At 25.9% G+C, this 20,599-nt stretch overlaps 1 protein-coding gene across 1 annotated transcript in view; it reads left to right on the forward strand.

Moving 5' to 3' along the window:
* The window catches only part of LOC129954595 (AMP deaminase 2-like), a 34,244-nt gene extending 14,275 nt beyond the window's left edge, over window positions 1-19,969 (forward strand). The window contains exons 9-19 of the mRNA XM_056068155.1: window positions 587-716; window positions 1,395-1,526; window positions 6,424-6,486; window positions 7,477-7,608; window positions 9,686-9,849; window positions 10,517-10,643; window positions 10,960-11,123; window positions 11,686-11,806; window positions 13,405-13,578; window positions 14,571-14,681; window positions 16,803-19,969. Of these exons, the coding sequence (XP_055924130.1) occupies window positions 587-716; window positions 1,395-1,526; window positions 6,424-6,486; window positions 7,477-7,608; window positions 9,686-9,849; window positions 10,517-10,643; window positions 10,960-11,123; window positions 11,686-11,806; window positions 13,405-13,578; window positions 14,571-14,681; window positions 16,803-16,961 (1,477 nt within the window). The 3' untranslated portion in view covers window positions 16,962-19,969. The remainder of the gene's footprint in view (window positions 1-586; window positions 717-1,394; window positions 1,527-6,423; window positions 6,487-7,476; window positions 7,609-9,685; window positions 9,850-10,516; window positions 10,644-10,959; window positions 11,124-11,685; window positions 11,807-13,404; window positions 13,579-14,570; window positions 14,682-16,802) is intronic.
* Window positions 19,970-20,599: the final 630 nt, after the last annotated feature.

A 20,599-nucleotide genomic window follows, 5' to 3' on the forward strand; every position in this document is an offset into this window, starting at 1 on the left:
GAATGTAATTTGTTTGATATATTAAAAAGGAAAGAAACTGTTTGTGCGGGCATGTGTAATTGAATTATTTACTCTGAATTAGTTTCAAATCTATATAGTTTTGGAATATTGTCATAGATTTTAACCAATGCAAACCGAAACTGTTTTATTTTTATTGTAATGCTCATGATAATGTGATATTTCATAGAAATTTAGAAACTTACTTGTAGAAGTGCTATTGTGTTATTTTTCTTTATATATGCTTTATAATATCGCAGGTCTTTTTAATAATGTATTCTACAATTTATATGTATTGCATTGTGAATTAAAACTTTTGAATGACATGCAAATTTTTTTTTTCATGTTGCACTAATTCTTATTACAAGACTTTAGGAGCAATTAAGGTAAAATTTCTTTTCTTCAGAATATAATATTCACTTCAACAACAGTTTCACTGTAAAATCCATTGATTGAATAGAGTTTTAAAAACTATAAATTTATCCTTATTGTATAGTAAAAGGAAAAAAAAAAAAAATTCTTTTTAATAGACTTAAATTAGAAACATCTCGTCTCTCTCTGCTTAACACTATGCATCTTTATTTTATAGGAAATCATTTTGTTATCGGAGACTAAGCTATCTCTCTTCAAAATATCAGTTGCATGTGCTGCTGAATGAATTGCGTGAATTAGCTGCTCAGAAAGCTGTGCCCCACAGAGACTTCTATAATGCAAGAAAAGTAAATTAAATTGTTTTCTTTTCTTCAATTTTCCTTTAAATTTTTTATTGAATACATTAATTATATTCGAGTACATATCAGTTATCATCTAAGGAAAACTGTACTTAGTTATTAATTATTATTAAAAGTATATATCAGTCAATCATGTTAAGAAAATTAATTTCTTAAATCTTTCCTTATGAACTATTATAGTATGATACTAAATTTGCAGATTTGTGCATTTGCAGATTTGTGCCCAATAGATTGTAGATATTTGTCCTTATATTAGAGATCATTGGATTTATATAAAATACTTTGAACATTTCTAATCTCGCCTTTCTCATTAAAAGGAACACATAGAGTTTTCAAATAAAAAAAGTATTGAATATAAGTGACTGCAATTCCTTTAAGACATTGGAGCCACTGATGCCATTTGACTAATTCACAGCTACTGTCCAGTTAGATTACTCATTCTCTCCTATAATTAGGAGATAATGAAGAAGAGAAATCTATTTATATAGGAATTGTGGGCATGAATCGAGGCAAGGAATGTGCTAAAATATTTTTGTATGTCAAACCGCTTTATAGTGAAAGCAAGATTAACACAATAGTTTTTAACTTAAGACAGAAACATTCTCTTTGAAATGTATATATATTTTAAATTCATGATAAAACTGTAACTGTTTTTGTGTGTTGAAGGTGGATACTCATGTGCATGCAGCTTCTTGCATGAATCAGAAGCATCTTTTGCGGTTCATCAAAAAGTCCATGAAGGTCCATGCTGATGATGTGGTTCAAGTTAAAGATGGGAAATCTAAGACTCTTAAGAAAGTGGGTGGTCATAATTTTTTTAATTAAAGTTGTTAGTAGTTAATTCTTTTCAGACTATAATGTTTACAAGAAAATTTATATATAGATATATATAAGCGTGTCCCAAAAGTTTCTTTCTCATCGTGCTATGAATTGCCTTACCTGCTTCTGCTTGTGTTAACATGCAGGCTTAGCCATCTATACCATTGGTTTCGGTCGTACGGGAGCTCTTTTTCAGTATGTTTTGTTTGTGCCACAGTCTCTTTTAAGACTTTCATCCACAGCATTAAACATCGGTAGCAAAAGGCGACATTTACGCCATTAAAGAGGCTTGTCACTGGAAACGAAACTTGGATTTTATATGAAAATGTGCATAGAAAATGCACTTGTTTTAAGGACAATAGACCTTCAGCTGTAGCAAAGCTAGAACTATACTCAAAAAAAGTTCATCTGTCCATTTGATGAGATTGGAAAAGCGTAATTTTCTACGAGTCCCTTCCTCAAGGGGAAACAATAAATTCTACGAAATATTGTCATCAACTGTATCAATTGAAAGCTGCCATAGCAAAAAAAAAAAAAAAAAAAAAAAAAACCCGGCCAGAATTAATTATGAAACGTTGTTTTTCATCATGACAACGCAAGACTACATATTGCATTAATTGTAAGAGAGAAGCTCTTACACTTTGATTGGGATGTTTCACCGCATCCTACATACTCTCTAGATCTCGTTTCATCTGATTATTGCTTCTTTCTGTCCTTAAAAAAATTCTCTGTGTGATAAGCACTTTAAATCCATCAGCGAAATAAAAGCGCACCTCAAGGATTATTTCTTGTCCAAAACTCAACAATTTTGGAATGATGGCGTAATGAGGCTTCCTGAGAAATGGATGAAGGTAATAGAGCAAAAGGATTCTTATATAACAAAATAAATAATGTCTTAAACAGTAAATATTGTGTATTCATTTCGTATTAGAAATAAGAAAGAAACTTATGGGACACCCTAATATATAATATACTATTAGTACCGCACAGCGTTGCCGGTGGCATAACATCTAATAGGAAAAATTAGCTTTAGACTTAAGTCTAGCTAATCGGATTAAGTCGGATTAGTGCAAAGAACAGATACTGCTGCTTTACACATGCGCGAATCGTAGTAGGAAAATAATTAAAATTACAATTATAAAACTCCTTTTCTTTTAAATTTTGATATGACTTCAATATACTAAAACCTTCCCCAATAAATGCCCTACAAAATGGTACAAATATCTTCAAAATTAGTTAAGTATTTCTCGAGTTTTTAGGGTTTCAACATACAGACACTTTCTGGAGACTTCATTTTATACTATGTATAGACGTGTGTGTATGTGTGTATTGTTGAGGTTAATGACTCATAAAATCATTTGTTTTTGTAATAATGCTATCAAAATATTCCTCATAATATTATAATTTGAAAAATTTAATGGACTGTAGTATATTTAACCTTTTCTCATTTGTATATATTTATTAAGCATTAGTGTTTCTAAAGGGTAATTTTTTTTATCATAATGAGTTATATGTTATTTTTTAATTGCTTATATGTTTCATTTAATGTGCTTGTAAATTCATTTACTGAGATTGTAAAATTTGATAAAATTAATGGCAAGATTTTGACTGGTCATGCAGAAGATGAAGTAAGATAACTCTACATCTTGAATCATGTTACATTTATAACAAGAGAAATTGGCGCGAATTTAACTAAGATAGCACTATCAAACCTCTGAAATATTGTTAGAAGACAATTATTACAAAAATAACATTTGTTTATTGCTAAATTATCTTTAGGTGACAAAAGGAAAATTGAAGTTGAAATGGCACTATACAATTCAAATTGCATGTAAATAGGGCCAGCCTTAGGAGGCATAGGACTGCATTTAGAAAAATATTAGTTAATCACCCTTTCCCCCAGAAAACTTGCATTGTAATGGTCTACAATGCTCTTTCCATTCATTTTTATAGTTGGAGTTAAAAAAAAAGAAAAAAAGAATGAACTTGTGATAGAAAAAACAAAAGTCAAAATTTCCATATTTTTAAAATGAAGGCGATCTTCTTTATTGCTTTATTTATAGTACAACCTGTGTGTGCAAAATTTGTCATTTTCTATTAATGATTCAAAAATAAATTTGAAACAGAATATATATATATATATATATATATATATATATATATATATATATATATATATATATATATATATATATATATATATATATATATATATATATATATATATATATATATATATATATATATATATATATATATACAAAAGTATTAGAATCAAGTTAATATCTCGGATTCTTTTTTAATATTTTTTAATAATTTTTTTGGTTTAACTTTTATTTGATTTTTGTTTTTCCTATTAACTTGATTCTAATACTTTTGTATCAATTCATCTGTGTTTTAGGAGTAGCTGCAATTGCGCTCTCTAAATACTATGAAGTTCCTTTTTGGTTTTAGTTTAAATAGGTAATAAATTTTAGTTGCGATTTCGAAACTGTTTTGTTTCGTTTTTATTTTAGTTTCGTTTTCAAACTTTTTCTTACTTTAGATTGGTTATATATATATATATATATATATATATATATATATATATATATATATATATATATATATATATATATATATATATATATATATATATATATATATAGTAGTCTAATCGAACTAGGACCTAAGATCAGGCTGTACAAATAAGGGCATAGTATGTTTTAATTTTATTCAGATTATGTTGGAACTGTTTTTTTTCTAAGAGCTTTCAGCTTAGAAAAACAATTTGAAGTCTCTTATAATGATACCCACATGTCATGCCATTCATCTGTATCAAAAGTAGATTGCACTCTGGCTCGGAGCCTCTTAAAATAGAATGTAGTAGTGATTGTAAACAAGTGCAGAAAATTGATTGCACTTGATTTATTCCAAAATAATAATTTTTTTTTTTTAAATCTAAGAAATGAGATTGAAAAGATTTAAATTTAGAAAGGATAATGCCTATGTTAAATGAGGTGACAATTGGTAGGCCAATTTTATTTGGAGAGATATGATCGAAATCTTTGCCTTTAATAGTGATAGCATTAAATATTCTCTGTGTGCATTACTTTATTCAGAAAAACTCAATTGTTTTATTTTTTTTAATGATTTCAAATAGAATGGTTAGAATTAGTATGTTTATTGGAATTAAAGTAAATTATTAAATTATACGAATTCTTTCATTCAAACTAAAATACCCTATATGTCATCTTTTTCAGGATAAGGAAACATTTATATTTTAATGATTCAATTCCATGTCATCTTGTAGATGTTTACAAAAATTATTTTAAGATTAAAATTATTTATTTCTTATTTCATTACTGATTATGGTTGAAAATAATTCATACTGATCTACTTCTAGTATAATCAGAAAGACTACACCCTAGTTTTGCATGTAATCTACACAATTGAAAAAATAAACAAGGGGGGAAAAAAAACTCTTGATTCACATGTGAAAAAATGTTGTGAAGCTGTAACTTATATGATAATAATATTCAGAAATTGCATTTTCTCTGAATTATATCAATTTCTTCTATAAAATTTGTATTCCAAAATTTTTTATAAATCTCATTATTAGTTAAATTATCTTAGATATGATATATATACATATAAAGTATCTCTATAGAAAAGAAAGAAAATTTAAGAGAGCATGAAAATAAAAATTTATGGGCAGAAAAAATGGGTTATGAAAATTTATGGGCAGAGAGAATGTGTATTTGTATGAATGCAAATACTATATAACTATTTCAGCTGTTTTTTTTTTTTTTTTTCCCATTGCCCAGTTTCAGTGTTTAATTTTTTTCCACCATAAATGCCCTGAATGACTAGTTGAAACATTACTATTTATTAACTTATTATTTTAAACATGAATATCAATTTATCAATAATAACTTTTCTGAGATAATTTTTTTTAAACTAAGTGATTTGTTCCATGTACAGAAAGATTTGGCTAATTTGAAGCTGTTTGGAGTAGAGTAAAAAGTCAATTTATTAAAAAATTGTAGTAAAAAAAAATAAAAAATGTCTAAATATTAATATAGCAGGAAAAAACAAACAAACAATTTTTAAGTTAAAAATGGTTACAATTTTTTTTTTCTTCATAATTTTAATAAGTAATGTATATCGATATATAAGCATTAAGAGATTTAATATATAAAGTGGTGATATATTTTGTTAATTTTTAATAATTTTAGGGATATTAATTTCATTATGTAAGTAAATTGAGTACTACATTTATATGAAGTATATAGGATTTTGTATATTACATTTGGTTTGTAGAACTCCAAAATAAATAATGCAATATAAAATAAATAATGCATAATAATACAATAATAATAATGTAAACATATTAAAAGTTATTTTTAAAAGCAGTAAGAAATTATTCATTTTTTTTAGAGTGAGCATTTAGTGCAATTTTATATTTTTGAATAAATTAAGTACTATAAAAAATTTACTTATAGTAACTGGGCACACAAAATATTGATGAATTTAAATAATGAAATAATTGAGATATAAGGGCATTTTTGTAATTTTTTTCTTTAAATAAAAATTAATTATAAATATTATATTAGTTTTTATGTCAGATTGAAAATCGTGCACGAAATTCAAATTACCAATAAATTTTTTCCAATGACATTTGAACATTCCAAGTCTCATCAAATTAGAATACTTTCTTGCAAATAACAGGAATACTCAAAATACCTTTTAAAATTGTTTTTATAGTTCTTACATGTAATTAATTTGTTTTATGCTAAGATTAATGGAACAAGATTTTCATCAACATGGAAAGACTGTTTTGATTACAAAATAAAGTGCAACACTTCCAATTTTTTGTTTGTTTTTATTTTCGCAGGTTTTTGAAGAATTGAATATTAATATGTATGATTTAAGTGTTGATATGCTAGATGTTCATGCAGTAAGTAAAGATTTTTTTTTTTGTACTACCATTTTTAAGTGTAAGATAATTTTGTTACATCTGTTAAAAATTATACTTTTGCCTGGTTTTATAATAAACTATATAGTTTAAATAATTATGATATCTATTAAATTTATTTAAGCAATCACATAAAATAACTAAGACAAATAATCATAAATTTAAATCTTCTTATCAAGAAAACATTTGTTAAAAGTCATACTATTTAAATTTTATGCTGAATGTTAGTTTTTAATTGCTTCTTTTAATAGTTTTAAAATCTGCGTTTAACTAGCATTGCACTCATTGAGAAATAATTCAAAATAATTAATTACTCATTAGACAATAATTTAATATATATTTAAAAGCAATTTCTTGAGAGCTCATATAAATATATATAATTTTGTTTAAGAATGCCATTTTTTTTCATTTGTTTGAAACTGGAAATACTTCCTTTTAGTTAAACAATATCTTCTGACTAATTAGAGACAAAAAATTTATAGACTATGAAAACATTGCTTTTATGCTGTGTGAGGCTTGGGCAGCAGCCTTCTATAATTTTGTTGACTCATGGACTATTTCAATAAAATTAGATCCAAAATCTAATGGTAACTAATTGCTCTGCCCCCCCCTTTTTTGAAAGTTTGAGGTAGGTTCTTGAGATGATTTTTTTTTATTTACTATCTTTATTATTAAGTTACAGATTAAAGGATTCATATTTTCAAAATCTAAATTGTATTGAATATATAAACATATTATCTTCCAATATACTTAAAAGGAAAATCCTATTAATGTTTCCTATTGTTAATTATCAGTAATATTATATTTCTATTTTATATAAAATGTCTTTAGAAATAAATAATTGTAATTCTTTGACTTGTCTTCTCTAAGTTATTTAATGATTTATATTAGCGTTTACTTTTAAGTTTTTATAGTTTATTTTATAAGTAAGTTATTTGAGAATGCCACTGAAAGTTCTTTTTCTTTTCGCAGGATAGGAATACATTTCATCGATTTGATAAATTCAATGCCAAATACAATCCAGTAGGTGAAAGTTCCTTGAGAGAGATATACTTAAAAACGGACAATTATGTAAGAGGGAAATATTTTGCAGCCATTTTGAAGGTGAGGATTAATTTAGTAGATAATTGATTCGGGATTACATTATTTCTTGAGAAAAAAATTATAACTATAATGATTGTAATATATATAAATGTCAAAAGATTTTTGATGTATTACTTATATAATTTAAATATATTACTTATGTAGCTTAAATATATCTTACTTATATAACAATATATTTTAAAATATTACTTATATAATTTAATTTGTACGCTAACAAATTATGGTATAACATAAGAAAAAATTCTGAATTTGAGTATTGACACACACACACACAAAAACACCCTGCAGATTAAATGTGTATTTTATGAAAATATTTGATATTAAAGTTTAGCTGATGATAAATTTTCATGTTGTCTCTTTTCCTTGTCTCAGTTAGATTCTCATGAAACTTGCCACCATTTATTATTTAAAAATGACTAACTGTTCTGTCTACTGAATGGCTGATCGACAGTTTTGACTTTTGTTGAGCAGAAAATTTTGCAAAGTGACTCTGATGAACTTGCGAGCTTTTGACCTCAGACATATCTGATTATTTGCTGTGAGAGAAAAGTATGACAGCATTATAGAGGAGTAAAGTAATAGGTTTGTGATAGATCTGATTATGTTGACTTTTGCACTTTTTTTTTTTTTCCCTTTATTTTTAATATAGCTTCAGTCCCATGAAGAAGTAAAAACAAAGCCAATTCATGTCCTTCTAACTTATCAATGACTCTTCTGATATACAATTTTTTGATCAAACCTGCCAACTTTTCAAAATCAGACTGTATTTGCTGATCTATTTAGATAGTTAAATGAAATATTGTAACTAAATTATTTTTTATAAGCATTGGGTGAAAATTTTCATTCAGTTACCACAATATTCGTTATTAAAATTTTCATTCATTATTGAATGTGTATTAAGCATCTAATAGCATAAACTTTTTTGAAAGTTTTTCTCAAAGCATGTACAATTTTGATAAATTTTTCTTTTTGCTATATAATTTGTACAAAAAATAAGTATTGCCATTGGCAAAAAAATTGAACTCAAGACTTTGATGAATCTCTACTTTTCTGACCTCTCTGAGTCTGAAAAACACATTTTTAAAATTGCATCTGTCTGTCTGTAAACACAATAACTCAAAAACAAAACAAAACTTTGAGCTAGATGGGTGAAATTTGGTATGTCGTCTATATTCCAAATTTATAGATTTCTATCAAATTTTGAGCAAAGTTCTTTCAAACAAAACCTGTTTGTTCAACTGTCAATATGATAATTACAATATGAAGAGAGCTAAATGAATAATATTTGGTAAACATATTTATTATCTAAAGTAAGTTATGATTTAATTTTGATATCAGATTAAAGATTTGACTATCTGTTGTTTGGTTCTTTCACAAGCTTATAAATGCAATGGATTACAAAAAACAATGAGTTGTACAAAATATGACATTTGATATGTAATTGTGTTAAAATTTGGTTTTAATTGGTTGAAAAAGAAGGTCAAAATACACTTTCATTCTGTATTTAACTGCATCCTAATGATTAAACCCCAGAGTTCATAACTATTGTTCACCAATGGTGTATGGTTAATAACACACAAGTATAATTAATAGATTCAGTGAAAAAGTTTCTTGAAGACCATTCTGACTGGCTATATATTATTATGCAAATTATTTGAAAATTATTTTTCTACTTTACCATTCCGGAATTCATAGAATTATAGAATTATGCAAAATTTGTTTGAAATAATGACTTAAATTTCTTTTTTCTTCTTCTTTTTTAAATCCGAGCTACTTTTTAATTATTTTGTTTAAAAAATATAACAATAAATATTCAGAATAAATAAAGTGGAAACATTGTTCTTTAAAATTTTCTTCATTTGATAAACTCGATTGCTCTTTTATTTCAATTCTTTCGGGAAGTAGAATAATGAATATAACAGCGTTACATGCAAAATTATTAAAACCAAGTGGTAATTATAAATCTTATCTTTTATTAATTAAATATCATTTTATTGAAATATTGTTAATAAATAAAATTGAGTCCAAAATTGTTGGGATAATGCATATTTAGATTAAGACTACAGTCTTCTTTCAGGAAGTGTTTAGTGATTTGGAGGAGAGTAAATATCAGAATGCAGAACCACGACTCTCAATATATGGTCGTAAGATAGACGAATGGGATCGCTTAGCTGAGTGGGCAGTCAAGCACAACATGTATTCAGACAATGTGCGCTATCTAATACAGATGCCTCGTCTCTAGTGAGCAATATTCATCATAATTTTTCTTTACTGAAAATATGTGTGTTGTATATTCATCTGAAAATTTCAAGTGCTGTGCTCAAATAATATGAAATATTTTATGTAATATTTGAGTTTTACTACCATCAGATTTAATGAATCTGTTTTGTGTTATATTTTTATAATTTTTCTGATATATTAATTTTATATCTATATGTATTAAAAGTGTATTCTTTACTATATACTTTTCTTTAAAATAGTTGTTTTTCCATATTCTCTCACACTGTAATTAAATAAAATTCATGTGTGTTTATTCATATGTAAGATTATAATTTTCATCTTTATTGCCTATTATGTGGCTTTGAAGATTCTTATACTGTATTGATGGTGGACATTGATAAGCCAATGCATTGATACAGACATTGATAACATAATTCACTGTAGGAATCTCAGTGTTAAAAAAACAACAACAAAAAAAAAAAACAGGGTGTCTTAAATATTATAATCCTTTTAAATAAATGGAAAATATTCAATTAAACTTTACTCACTTACAAACTGGTTTTCTATAATGTGCATTTTCCGAATAATAGATTTATAAATTCTTATATTTTCAATTAAAAAACTTTTCCTGAATTTTTTAAAATTTTGTTTTTGTGAACCATTTGTTAAAAATTCATTTTCTCTATAGTGATATTTTCAGATCAAATAACCTCATACAGAATTTTCAACAAATTCTGGATAATGTCTTCCTGCCTTTGTTTGAAGTGACAGCCAAGCCTTCTTCTCATCCAGAACTACACCTTTTTCTGAGATATGTAAGTTTTTATTTAATTTTAATAATAATATTTAATTATTTCAAATTATTCAGACAATATTAAATCAATTAATTTTATTGCTCTCATATGACGTTTCTATACTGTTATGAAAAAATTGTGTTATTTAATGTAACTTAATGCATTAAAGAATTAATAAAGTCTTCCACTTGGTTAAAGGGTTAATAATATTTTTTCAAAGAATTTTTGAAAAGTGCAAGAAATTTTAAAAGTATCTTTCTTTTAATGCCTGATATTAGCAAAATCTTACTAACTATTAATTAATGTTAATTAATAATATATTTTAAAATATGTTTAGGTAACTGGATTTGATTCAGTGGATGATGAATCCAAGCCGGAGAATCCATCCTTTGACAAAGACATAAACCCACCACTGCAGTGGACAGATAAAGAAAACCCACCGTATTCTTACTACCTCTACTATATGTATGCAAATATCTGTACCCTCAATCATTTCAGGAAGTAAGTTATTCTTAAATTATTATTCAGACATTATGACTCAATGATAATTTTCAAAAACTGACTTTTCATTATAACTATGGTTTTCAAAAAACTTTATTGTATCAAACAAATTGTCTTAACTCATTTGATACATTATTTTAATTTTTTTGTGTTATTATTTGTTTGTGTTATTGTGTTAAGCTAATTTTAATCTTAAAAAAATGTATTGTTAAAATCGGTTGAATTATATAGTTGGTTTATTTTAGTTATTATCTGGTTCCTTTGTTTAAAATTTGCTTTAATTTGAATGTGAATCAAATGATTTAGGATTGTGTAAATTTTGAATGAAATAAATAACTAGATTTTAATTTAAGTTTTTTTGTTTGGAAATAGTTTAGATTTTTGTATATAAAATTTGAGACAAAATTGTCCGTAAAGTGAAATGACTACTCCTCATCTCAAATTTCTCCTTTACAGAAGTTGAAGTATCTTTCTATTGCATAGTTTAGTTTTAATTTTGTTATATATTAAACTATCTATATATTTTTTGTTTTTCTTGGACTTTAAAGAACTTTACTTTTAGGTCTCGAGGACTGAATACATTTGTACTACGTCCTCACTGTGGTGAAGCTGGGGCTGTTCAGCACTTGATAACTGGTTTTCTTCTCAGTGAGAACATATCCCATGGCCTGCTTCTTAGGAAGGTTAGTCCTGTATTTTGAATATGATATTGATGTTGAATCTGATTTTGCATTATTTGGATTCTGTAATATTGCTCCAATTTAGATTAGACTTGCACTCATCCATTTCCAGATTTTGCAATGTTTTTTTATATGAATTTATCAATATATGAATGAAATTGTGAATTTGGAAAACACTAATGTAAAATTTGTATCGTTGATAATTGTAATAAATCATCAAATAGAAAATGTGTGCAGCTTGATTTTTGAGTAGAGGGGGAAAACAAAAGCTCTTCCCTTTATTAAAAACAGTATTTTCATAATATATTTTTATGCAAAAAATGAAGACTATTTAAAATTAAATGAAAAAGGGTGTGTGTGTTATGTGGTGTTTATTGTTTCTCATAAGGAAAGGCTGACTGGTACTTCAGAAATTAAATAAACTAATGAGATCACAAATAACAGTGCATAATTTCCTTGCTTGATTTGTGCTTGAAATATTATTCATATACATGACATTGATTGCATTTGCAGCATAATTATTCAGGTTTATTTCTTTATTTTCAGAATGGAAGGTGATTTTTCTATTCTCTGTTACAATATAACATGAAAATAATATAACACACATTACAATATAACATTCATTACAATACAATATAACATTCATTACAATATAACATATCTGTAACTTGCTAGATTAAAAAAATAAACTTTTCATGTTTTGTCCTACAATTTGTGCCATGTATTGAATTTAAATGGTTCCATTATGACGACACCAATAGTAAATTGTAGATTTGTGAATTCAGTATATTTTTGCTTCTTTAAAATTGACATTTTTTTTTTTTTTTGCTTTATTTTTGTGGTAGAGGTGTAGAATATAAAATTGTTTCTATAGTGAGACTGACTTAACTCATTTTTAGGCAATTTACACTCACTTGTTTTTATTATCTGCCCATGCATTATTGGATAGATGTTAAATCTGCAATGTGTCTTATTTTCAATATGAAACTTGCTAGACCACTCCTATATGTTTCTTAAATAATGGTATGATACATATACACTTTATATTCTTTTTATGTTATCTTCACATTTTAAGAAAGAGTATTATTGATTTTTTTTAAAACTTAGTTATTAAGTTTCACATTTACTTTGTGGCTTAGTATTAAGTTTCTGAAATTGGAGTCAAAGAACTTCTGCTTTGAACCCAGATTCAGATAAGTTCCACTGTGTATATAGGTCTAATATATATCATCTGTCATCAAGCATGTGCAGAAACTTCAAGAAAGATGGTACCACCCGGGTGTCAACCCCATTTGACTGACTGTGGCTTAAAATTACTAAGTCTGTCCCTGAATAGCCTTTGTGTTATATCAAAATGGGATATTAATAACTAAACTAAACTATGCTTTTGGTTCTTCAGAAATGATTTAATCATGGAAATTTTTGTAGTTATAAAGCAAAAATTTCTTTTCTTGGAAAAATTGTTTCAATATCTTCTTGAAATGCTTATAAGGAAGAGCAGTAAATTATTGCACCTAATTTAAGTATGTATGTGATGTCCAATTGGTTGATTAATAAATAATAAAAATAATTTATTTATTTCCTTTTTATTTGCAATATAGGTTCCAGTATTGCAGTACCTCTACTATTTGGCTCAAGTGGGTATTGCTATGTCTCCTCTCAGCAATAATTCTCTGTTTTTGAACTACCACCGAAATCCACTACCTGAATACCTCAGCAGGGGACTTGTTGTTTCCCTTTCTACGGATGATCCACTACAGTTCCACTTTACTAGGGTTAATAATTTTTTAAATGATTTTGTGTTTGCTTGTTATAAATTTAATTTTGTATTGCAGTAATGAAACATACAGTTTAAACTTAACACAAAATATTGTTTATCTGTTTAAATCTGAATGTTTGCATTTAACTACTGACATGCTTTCTTTTTTTCTTCTTTGCCTTATATTTTTGTGGTAGAAATTTTATTTTCATGTTTTTAAAAATATTTTATATTTCAAGCAGTATTCAATTTAAACTAAGAATTTAATTTTTATTTTGAACAAATGATGAATAATAAATTTCAATTATATATGTCTAATTTAAAATTTTAGTACTTGAATTATAATTGATATAGAATCATTCAAACATCCTTTAACCAGAGAATATTAATGTAAATTTTTATTGTCTTTTGGGTTAAATATTTTGAATGAAATTATGTTCTCAAATATGGATTAGAATTAAAATATATTATGTATTATTCGTATATTAACATTTAATTAAAACATTTTAAATATTCTTTAAAAAGAAAGCTAGTTTTTGGTTATTTATTTTACTAAGAATAGATTATAATCACTGTTACTGTATTTTCCATTTCCTCTTTTGTAAAGAAAAGGCATTATATAATACATTGCCCATTCACAATGTATTCAAATGATGTTGAAAGTATTTGTTTTGTAAAATCATCTTAGATTTAATTATTTAATGCTTGTAATATGTATTTTGTTAAAATTAGAAATAATGTGTTATATATTTAATTGTTTTTACATTTTTATCATAATAGTATTAAGTAAAACACATGCAAATACACAAACAAGCAAACAAAAATACTTTGTGTTGGTTTCTACAGGTTTTGAATTTGTAACAGCTGCTTGTTATTGAAAAAAGGTTTTCTAAATGTAATATTTCCTCTCACATGAAGAATGTTTCAATTTCAGAAATTTATTTATAATCTTACTTTGATAGTGAATTTATTTATTTATCAACCCTAGTAATATTAATTTTATTTTAGGAACCCCTTATTGAGGAATACAGTATTGCAGCACAGGTACTGAAACTTAGTAGCTGTGATATGTGTGAATTGAGTCGCAATAGTGTTCTCATGAGTGGTTTCCCGGATAAGGTATCATTTATTTGTTTTATTCATATTCTTGTTCTAATTTAAATTATCTTCTTATGAATTTTATAACAAGTTCTGCAAAAAAAAAAAAAATGTAATAAGACACTTGTAGCTGCAGCGGTCTAGTAACAAGAGTTTCTGTTTCGGAAGTTAGAGGTTGTAAGTTTGAGGTGTGATTTCCTGTTCATATGGGCTTAATTCATGTGACATGCATAAAAACCAAATTCTTTCACTTCTGTGGGTTAAAATTTTCAGAAGAATTGCTGACTTTGCTGTTGTCTTACTTATCAGATTATAGTTCAAAATGACAAAATCAAGATCTGCTCCAAAATAATCCGTTTGTTACCTCAAAATAAACTAAACAATATCTACAAAACTCGAGTTTCCGTCATGGATAAAATTAAACAGAGCTTCCTCTTCTCTTTTGATGAAAATGACATATGATATAGAGAGGTAATGGCTTAAAATGGTAAGTGGCTTGAGAAATTCTAAAAAAAAAAAAAAAAAAAAAGGGTAAGACTAATACTGAGATAAAGGAAGGTGTATTCACTTAAAATAATTCAGATTCATTCTTCTGCAGGAAATCTGTCCTGTGAGTTGATGGAAATTTTAGTATAATTATATGATGAATTTTGGAATTGCCTGTGAACAGAATTAATTAATTTTTAATTCTAATATTCGTTGTCAGGCTATATTTTCAACTGCTTTTCTACAGGTCAATACTTCCCTATGGGGTGATTTTGAATTCATTATTCAAATTGTAGGAAGGTAAGAAATAGCCAGGGAGTATGATTCCATATGGAAGATACAAATAATTTTAAATTGCTAAGGAAAGTACAAATAAGTGATAAGTTAAAAGCATTAATTTTTTTCATCATTATATTTGATGCATTGTATATTAGATGTATATCAATTAAGTCATAAAATATATAATTATTCATGCTACTTCTATGAAGCTGATTTATTGAATGGCAGCCATTTGCAATAAGTGGACAACTTTGAACATGAACAGATATTGTAGACACACAACCCCTCCATTGTTCCTTTGGATGTTAGTAATTATATCTTCCATAGAGAAATTTTGGTCTTTTGCTTCTTTTTTCACCATCAAGTTGAATTCTGAATTGGACTGTTAATTGAAAATTGTATCTTTCTCTTTATAATTCTTGTAGATGGCACATTCTTATTGCAATATTATTGTTTTGTATATTGCCGATTTATTCAATTCCTTTTATTTCGTAGCATACTCAAATTTCCTGTGAATTGATGTCTTTATTTAAGGAAATTTTGAGATTTTGTCTTGTGTCTTTGGTATGTCATGTGTAATACATGGCTTAGTAACTCCCCCCCCCCCCCCCTTCATCTGCTTAGTTTGCAATCTTTGGGTTTGAAGAAACAATTTTTTTTCCCCATCCTTTGCTATATGCTTCTTGATGTTTCAATTTTAATCATATGTTTTCTATAATGAAAGCATGGTTTTCTGAATTCTGTATAGTTTCATTTACATATTTGATGGCAATCTATAATTACAAAAAGAGCTCATCAGATGTAACCATAAGTGCAAAGTTAACATTTAGCTAAGATTTGTATATATTTTTCAATATTTTGTTTGATGTATTGAAAAAGGGAGCTGAGCAAAAATATATCTTGAGTAGTGATACATTAGATTTAAATTAACATTCAGATAAGCTGATGAAATCTTATGAATACACTATTAATAGTGTCTTGAAATTCAAGATGAGCACTTGGTGAAAGGAATTTTTATAAATTGAGTGTTCTTATACTATTGATACTACTTCAAACAAAGCATATTAGTTGCTCATTAGTTGATAAAATTAGAATAATCACCAACTTTGAATGAAAATACTGTTCTGGGATTTTATTAAATCTGAAAATAAAAAGAAAAAACAATTGCTTTTAATTTTAATATAGAGTTAATATTTTCCAAAAAATTATCAACTGTCCGCCTTATCAACTGTTTTTCTATTTTTTTTTGGGTGTTGTAGCTAGAATAGTTGCTATCTATGAATGAAAACATTGTTTAATAATTTTTATTAAATATAAAATCTTGAATTTCGTAATGTTTTAAAATAGATTTTGAAATTCAATATGTTTTATTTTCAGTGGAAGAAATATTGGTTGGGTCCACATTATATGAAAGAAGGAGTAGCTGGAAATGACATACATAGAACCAATGTGCCCGATATTCGGGTTTCTTACCGTTACGAAACTCTTGTTGAGGAACTCGAGACCATATCTTATCCAATTTTCAATCAGTTCTAGTCAAAAACCATACCTAAGAAAAATTCTATAGGTATTACTATAAAAAGTAATTTTTATATGTTATTTTCATACATTATTAGTCATATTAAAACTTATATTTGGAGTGTTATTGAAAGTTGTTGTTTTGTGTGAAAAACTGTCTTTAAAAGACAGCAGTGTATAATGATATGTCATAGGGCATTGTTTTTTATTTTATTAAGATTCTGTATCATTTCTTTTGTGTCTTATTTAAACATGAATAAACAATCAACCATGTGTTTTTAAAATTTTCCATAGTTGCTCATTAGTGCATTTAAACTTGGAAAAATATGCAAGAAACTATATTTGAGAAATAAATGAGAATTATGATCAGAAAAGTGTTGCAAGCATGCAGATTAATTCTTTTTAGATTCATATCAAATTTTAATTTTAAGTCTCTAGTGTCATATATGTTAATTTAAATTTCGGGATAATTCATAAGTTTTTATCTAAATTTTGGGAAAAAATTATTTTAGTTAATTTATTTTTGATCCTTAAAAATTTTATTATTCATAATTTCTAAAAATAAACATAAAAGTACTCTCGTTTCCACATTCCTTATTTTCTGCAATTATTTGACTTTTTAATAAAATTGTATTAAAAAAAGCTTGAAAACAAAATCATGATTTTTCTGTCAGTAAAGCATAACTAAAAACCTAATCCACACAGTACCTTAAAATGACCAAATAAGTTTTGTATTCATGTTAATTTGCTATGAGAAAAAATAATGACATTCATTAAGATTTTTATAACATTAGATGGTCATTAAAATGATATTGTGTAAACGACTGGAAGAATGTATATTTTGAAATTAATAAATTTATTTTGCAGTACTTATTTTCACACAATGACTTAAATAATGCATTTTGAAATTTTTATCATATGTGATGTATTCTTAAGTATTATTGCAAGAGTATAGAGAGTTTAAAATACTTAGACTCTGTTTAACTGTGATGAATTATATTGTAACTACTGTAGCTGTTTAAATGTATGCAAAGTATTTTTGAAGCTTTGAAAATATGAATGTGTAGAAAAGGAACCATTTAAACATTTGAGTGTTTCAGAATACTTAAAAAAAGGGACAAACAACATTATTTGAAATCTTATTCTATAGAATTCTCAATATATATTTATAAATTTTCAATTACAATGAAATAACTTTAAACTAAATGTGTGAAATACACATTTGCTTCTGTGATATCTATTTCTCTATGGGATTTTTATTAAATTTTAATATATTGAAATAAATTAATGAAAAAGTGCGTCCATAGAGAGAGAAAGTATTTTGAAATCATTCTGGTATTTAAGGCTTGAATATTTTAGCATATATTTGTTTTATAATATTCTATATATTTATAATCTGTAATTAATAAATACAACTTCTTATTTTAATTTTAACTGTTATTTAATTTGTACTTAGTCAAGTCTTCGTCTCATTTTTGTAATGAAACACCTTTTTTGCGTTTTGTGTTTTTAATATTTTTATAATTATTTGGCTTGGCTAATCTTTAGGTGCTGAAGCTTGAAATAATGTTTTTATTTTAAAATGAATTCACATATTTTGTAAACTTCTTTGAAAAGCAAAGCATTTTTTTTGTTAAACATGTTGCATTTTCTTTACTGAAAAAAATGTCATTTTACTATCTATATTCATTTATATTACAATTTTTAACATTTAAAATGAGCTTTATTATAAAATTAATAATAATTTAATTAAAAAATAGCATTTTTAATGATGTTAGCTACAGAATTTCATGCTTATAAATCTTAATATTGTTACTGAGAGTTTTTTAAGGTGCCAAAATCAAACTCAGTGGTAGTGCTAGTCAGTCCAGCTCCATTTTTTATTTATATTTCATCAATATTTTTGTTTTAACATTGTATATGCTATTGAAGTAAGGACTATTTCTTTTTGTTCATAATTTAAGTCGTATATATATATATTTATGTTTTAAGTGTCTTACAAAGCAATTAACATTGTTTTTCACTTTTGTTATTTACAATTTTTAATTTGTTGGGTTTTGATATTTTATAATTTTAATTTGTTAATGATTTATAATAGAAAAAAAACTGATGAATATGCTCTTTTATTGCATGGTACATGCATAATGTTGATTCATAATTTTTATTCTAAACTATCATTTAACATTGTTTTCAATTTTTTGAAATGGTAGTAATGTTAAATTTTAAGGAAGAAAACAAACAGCTGTTGCATGATAGCATATATCATATTATGTTCATACAAATTTAATCATCGTATTACAGCTTCATTTATTATTTGTTGGATGGTAAAGATTTTTTAATTCAGACGTGGATAAATAATATTTCATTAAACAGACCTTGGATATATCAACATTGCTTTCTGATGAACATTTGTATTTATTTTAAATTCACGATAATTTGCATAGAGCTTAATTTTACATTTTTTAGGGGGTTTTGAAAAATATTGTACTTTAGAAAATTTACTAGTTACATTTTGATTAAAACTTTTTTTATGCTATTAAATTGGTGTTATTAAAATACTACTTTAATTGTAATTGTTACATAATACATAAATAGGATTTTTATAGTATAACTCTATTATGATAACCTGAAACTTAACATTTTTTTTGTTAACAGAATAGGTGCATACTTTTTAAATTTTTATATTACTTTTTGAGATATAGAATTTTGAAAATTTTAAAAGAAGTTTTATGTGATGTCAACATTGTGCACTTTTGAATTGATCTCTGTTTAATTTAGTAATTTTCAATATTGTTCAAAGATGTCTTATTTTATGTAGTGCTTACTGTATATTGTGCTTTGAATCTTCTGTGTTTCCTAACTTAGCTTAGTAGCATTTTTGTTAAATGAGCAATCGAATATGAAACATGTTTTTTAAGTAGATAGAGGCATATTATTTTATTTACTTATTGTTTCTATAAAAGTTTATAGTTTAACAAAGAAAAGCCTATTGAATTCGATAGACTCATTAACTGAAAGATTTATTCCAGAAATAAAATAAAAATTTTCATTCTAAAAATTGTTTCGAGGCTTATTTTTAATTCTTGGTGTATGAGTATGTTAAACTAATAATATATATATATAAAAAAATTAAGTCAATTCCTACTTAGGTCTACAATTTTTTTTAATTTTAGTTACTTTTTATTAAATAATTACATTAATGTTGATGTGTATATACATATGACAGAATTACAATATTAAGTTGGCAACCAAATAGAAATTACTGGACAAATTTAATTAATTAATTAAAACAGTTTTTTTTTTCAAATATTGACATCAAGTGTCATCCACTACAAGTTTAAAAAAATGTATTTGAACCTTGAGTGGATGAATAAAATGTATTTTATTAACGATTGAAAATTTGAACAAGATATATATGGAGAGTGTGAGCTAATAGTAGGCATTGAAAAAAAACACACCCTGTTGAGCATTGTTAGAGAAAATTTATTAATATTGGAACAAAATTTTAAAAACATTTATAAGGCTATCATTTCTGACAAATATTTTCATCCTTCTAATCTAGTCCCTTCCTTACTTATTGTCCATCTATGTATATTTGGAGGGAGGGGGCAATGTAACGTAAGCTCTAACAATGTTACTAAAACAATGGGAAAAAA

Source organism: Argiope bruennichi, chromosome 2 (genome assembly GCF_947563725.1).
Source record: "Argiope bruennichi chromosome 2, qqArgBrue1.1, whole genome shotgun sequence".
NCBI classification, from domain to species: Eukaryota; Metazoa; Arthropoda; class Arachnida; order Araneae; family Araneidae; genus Argiope; species Argiope bruennichi.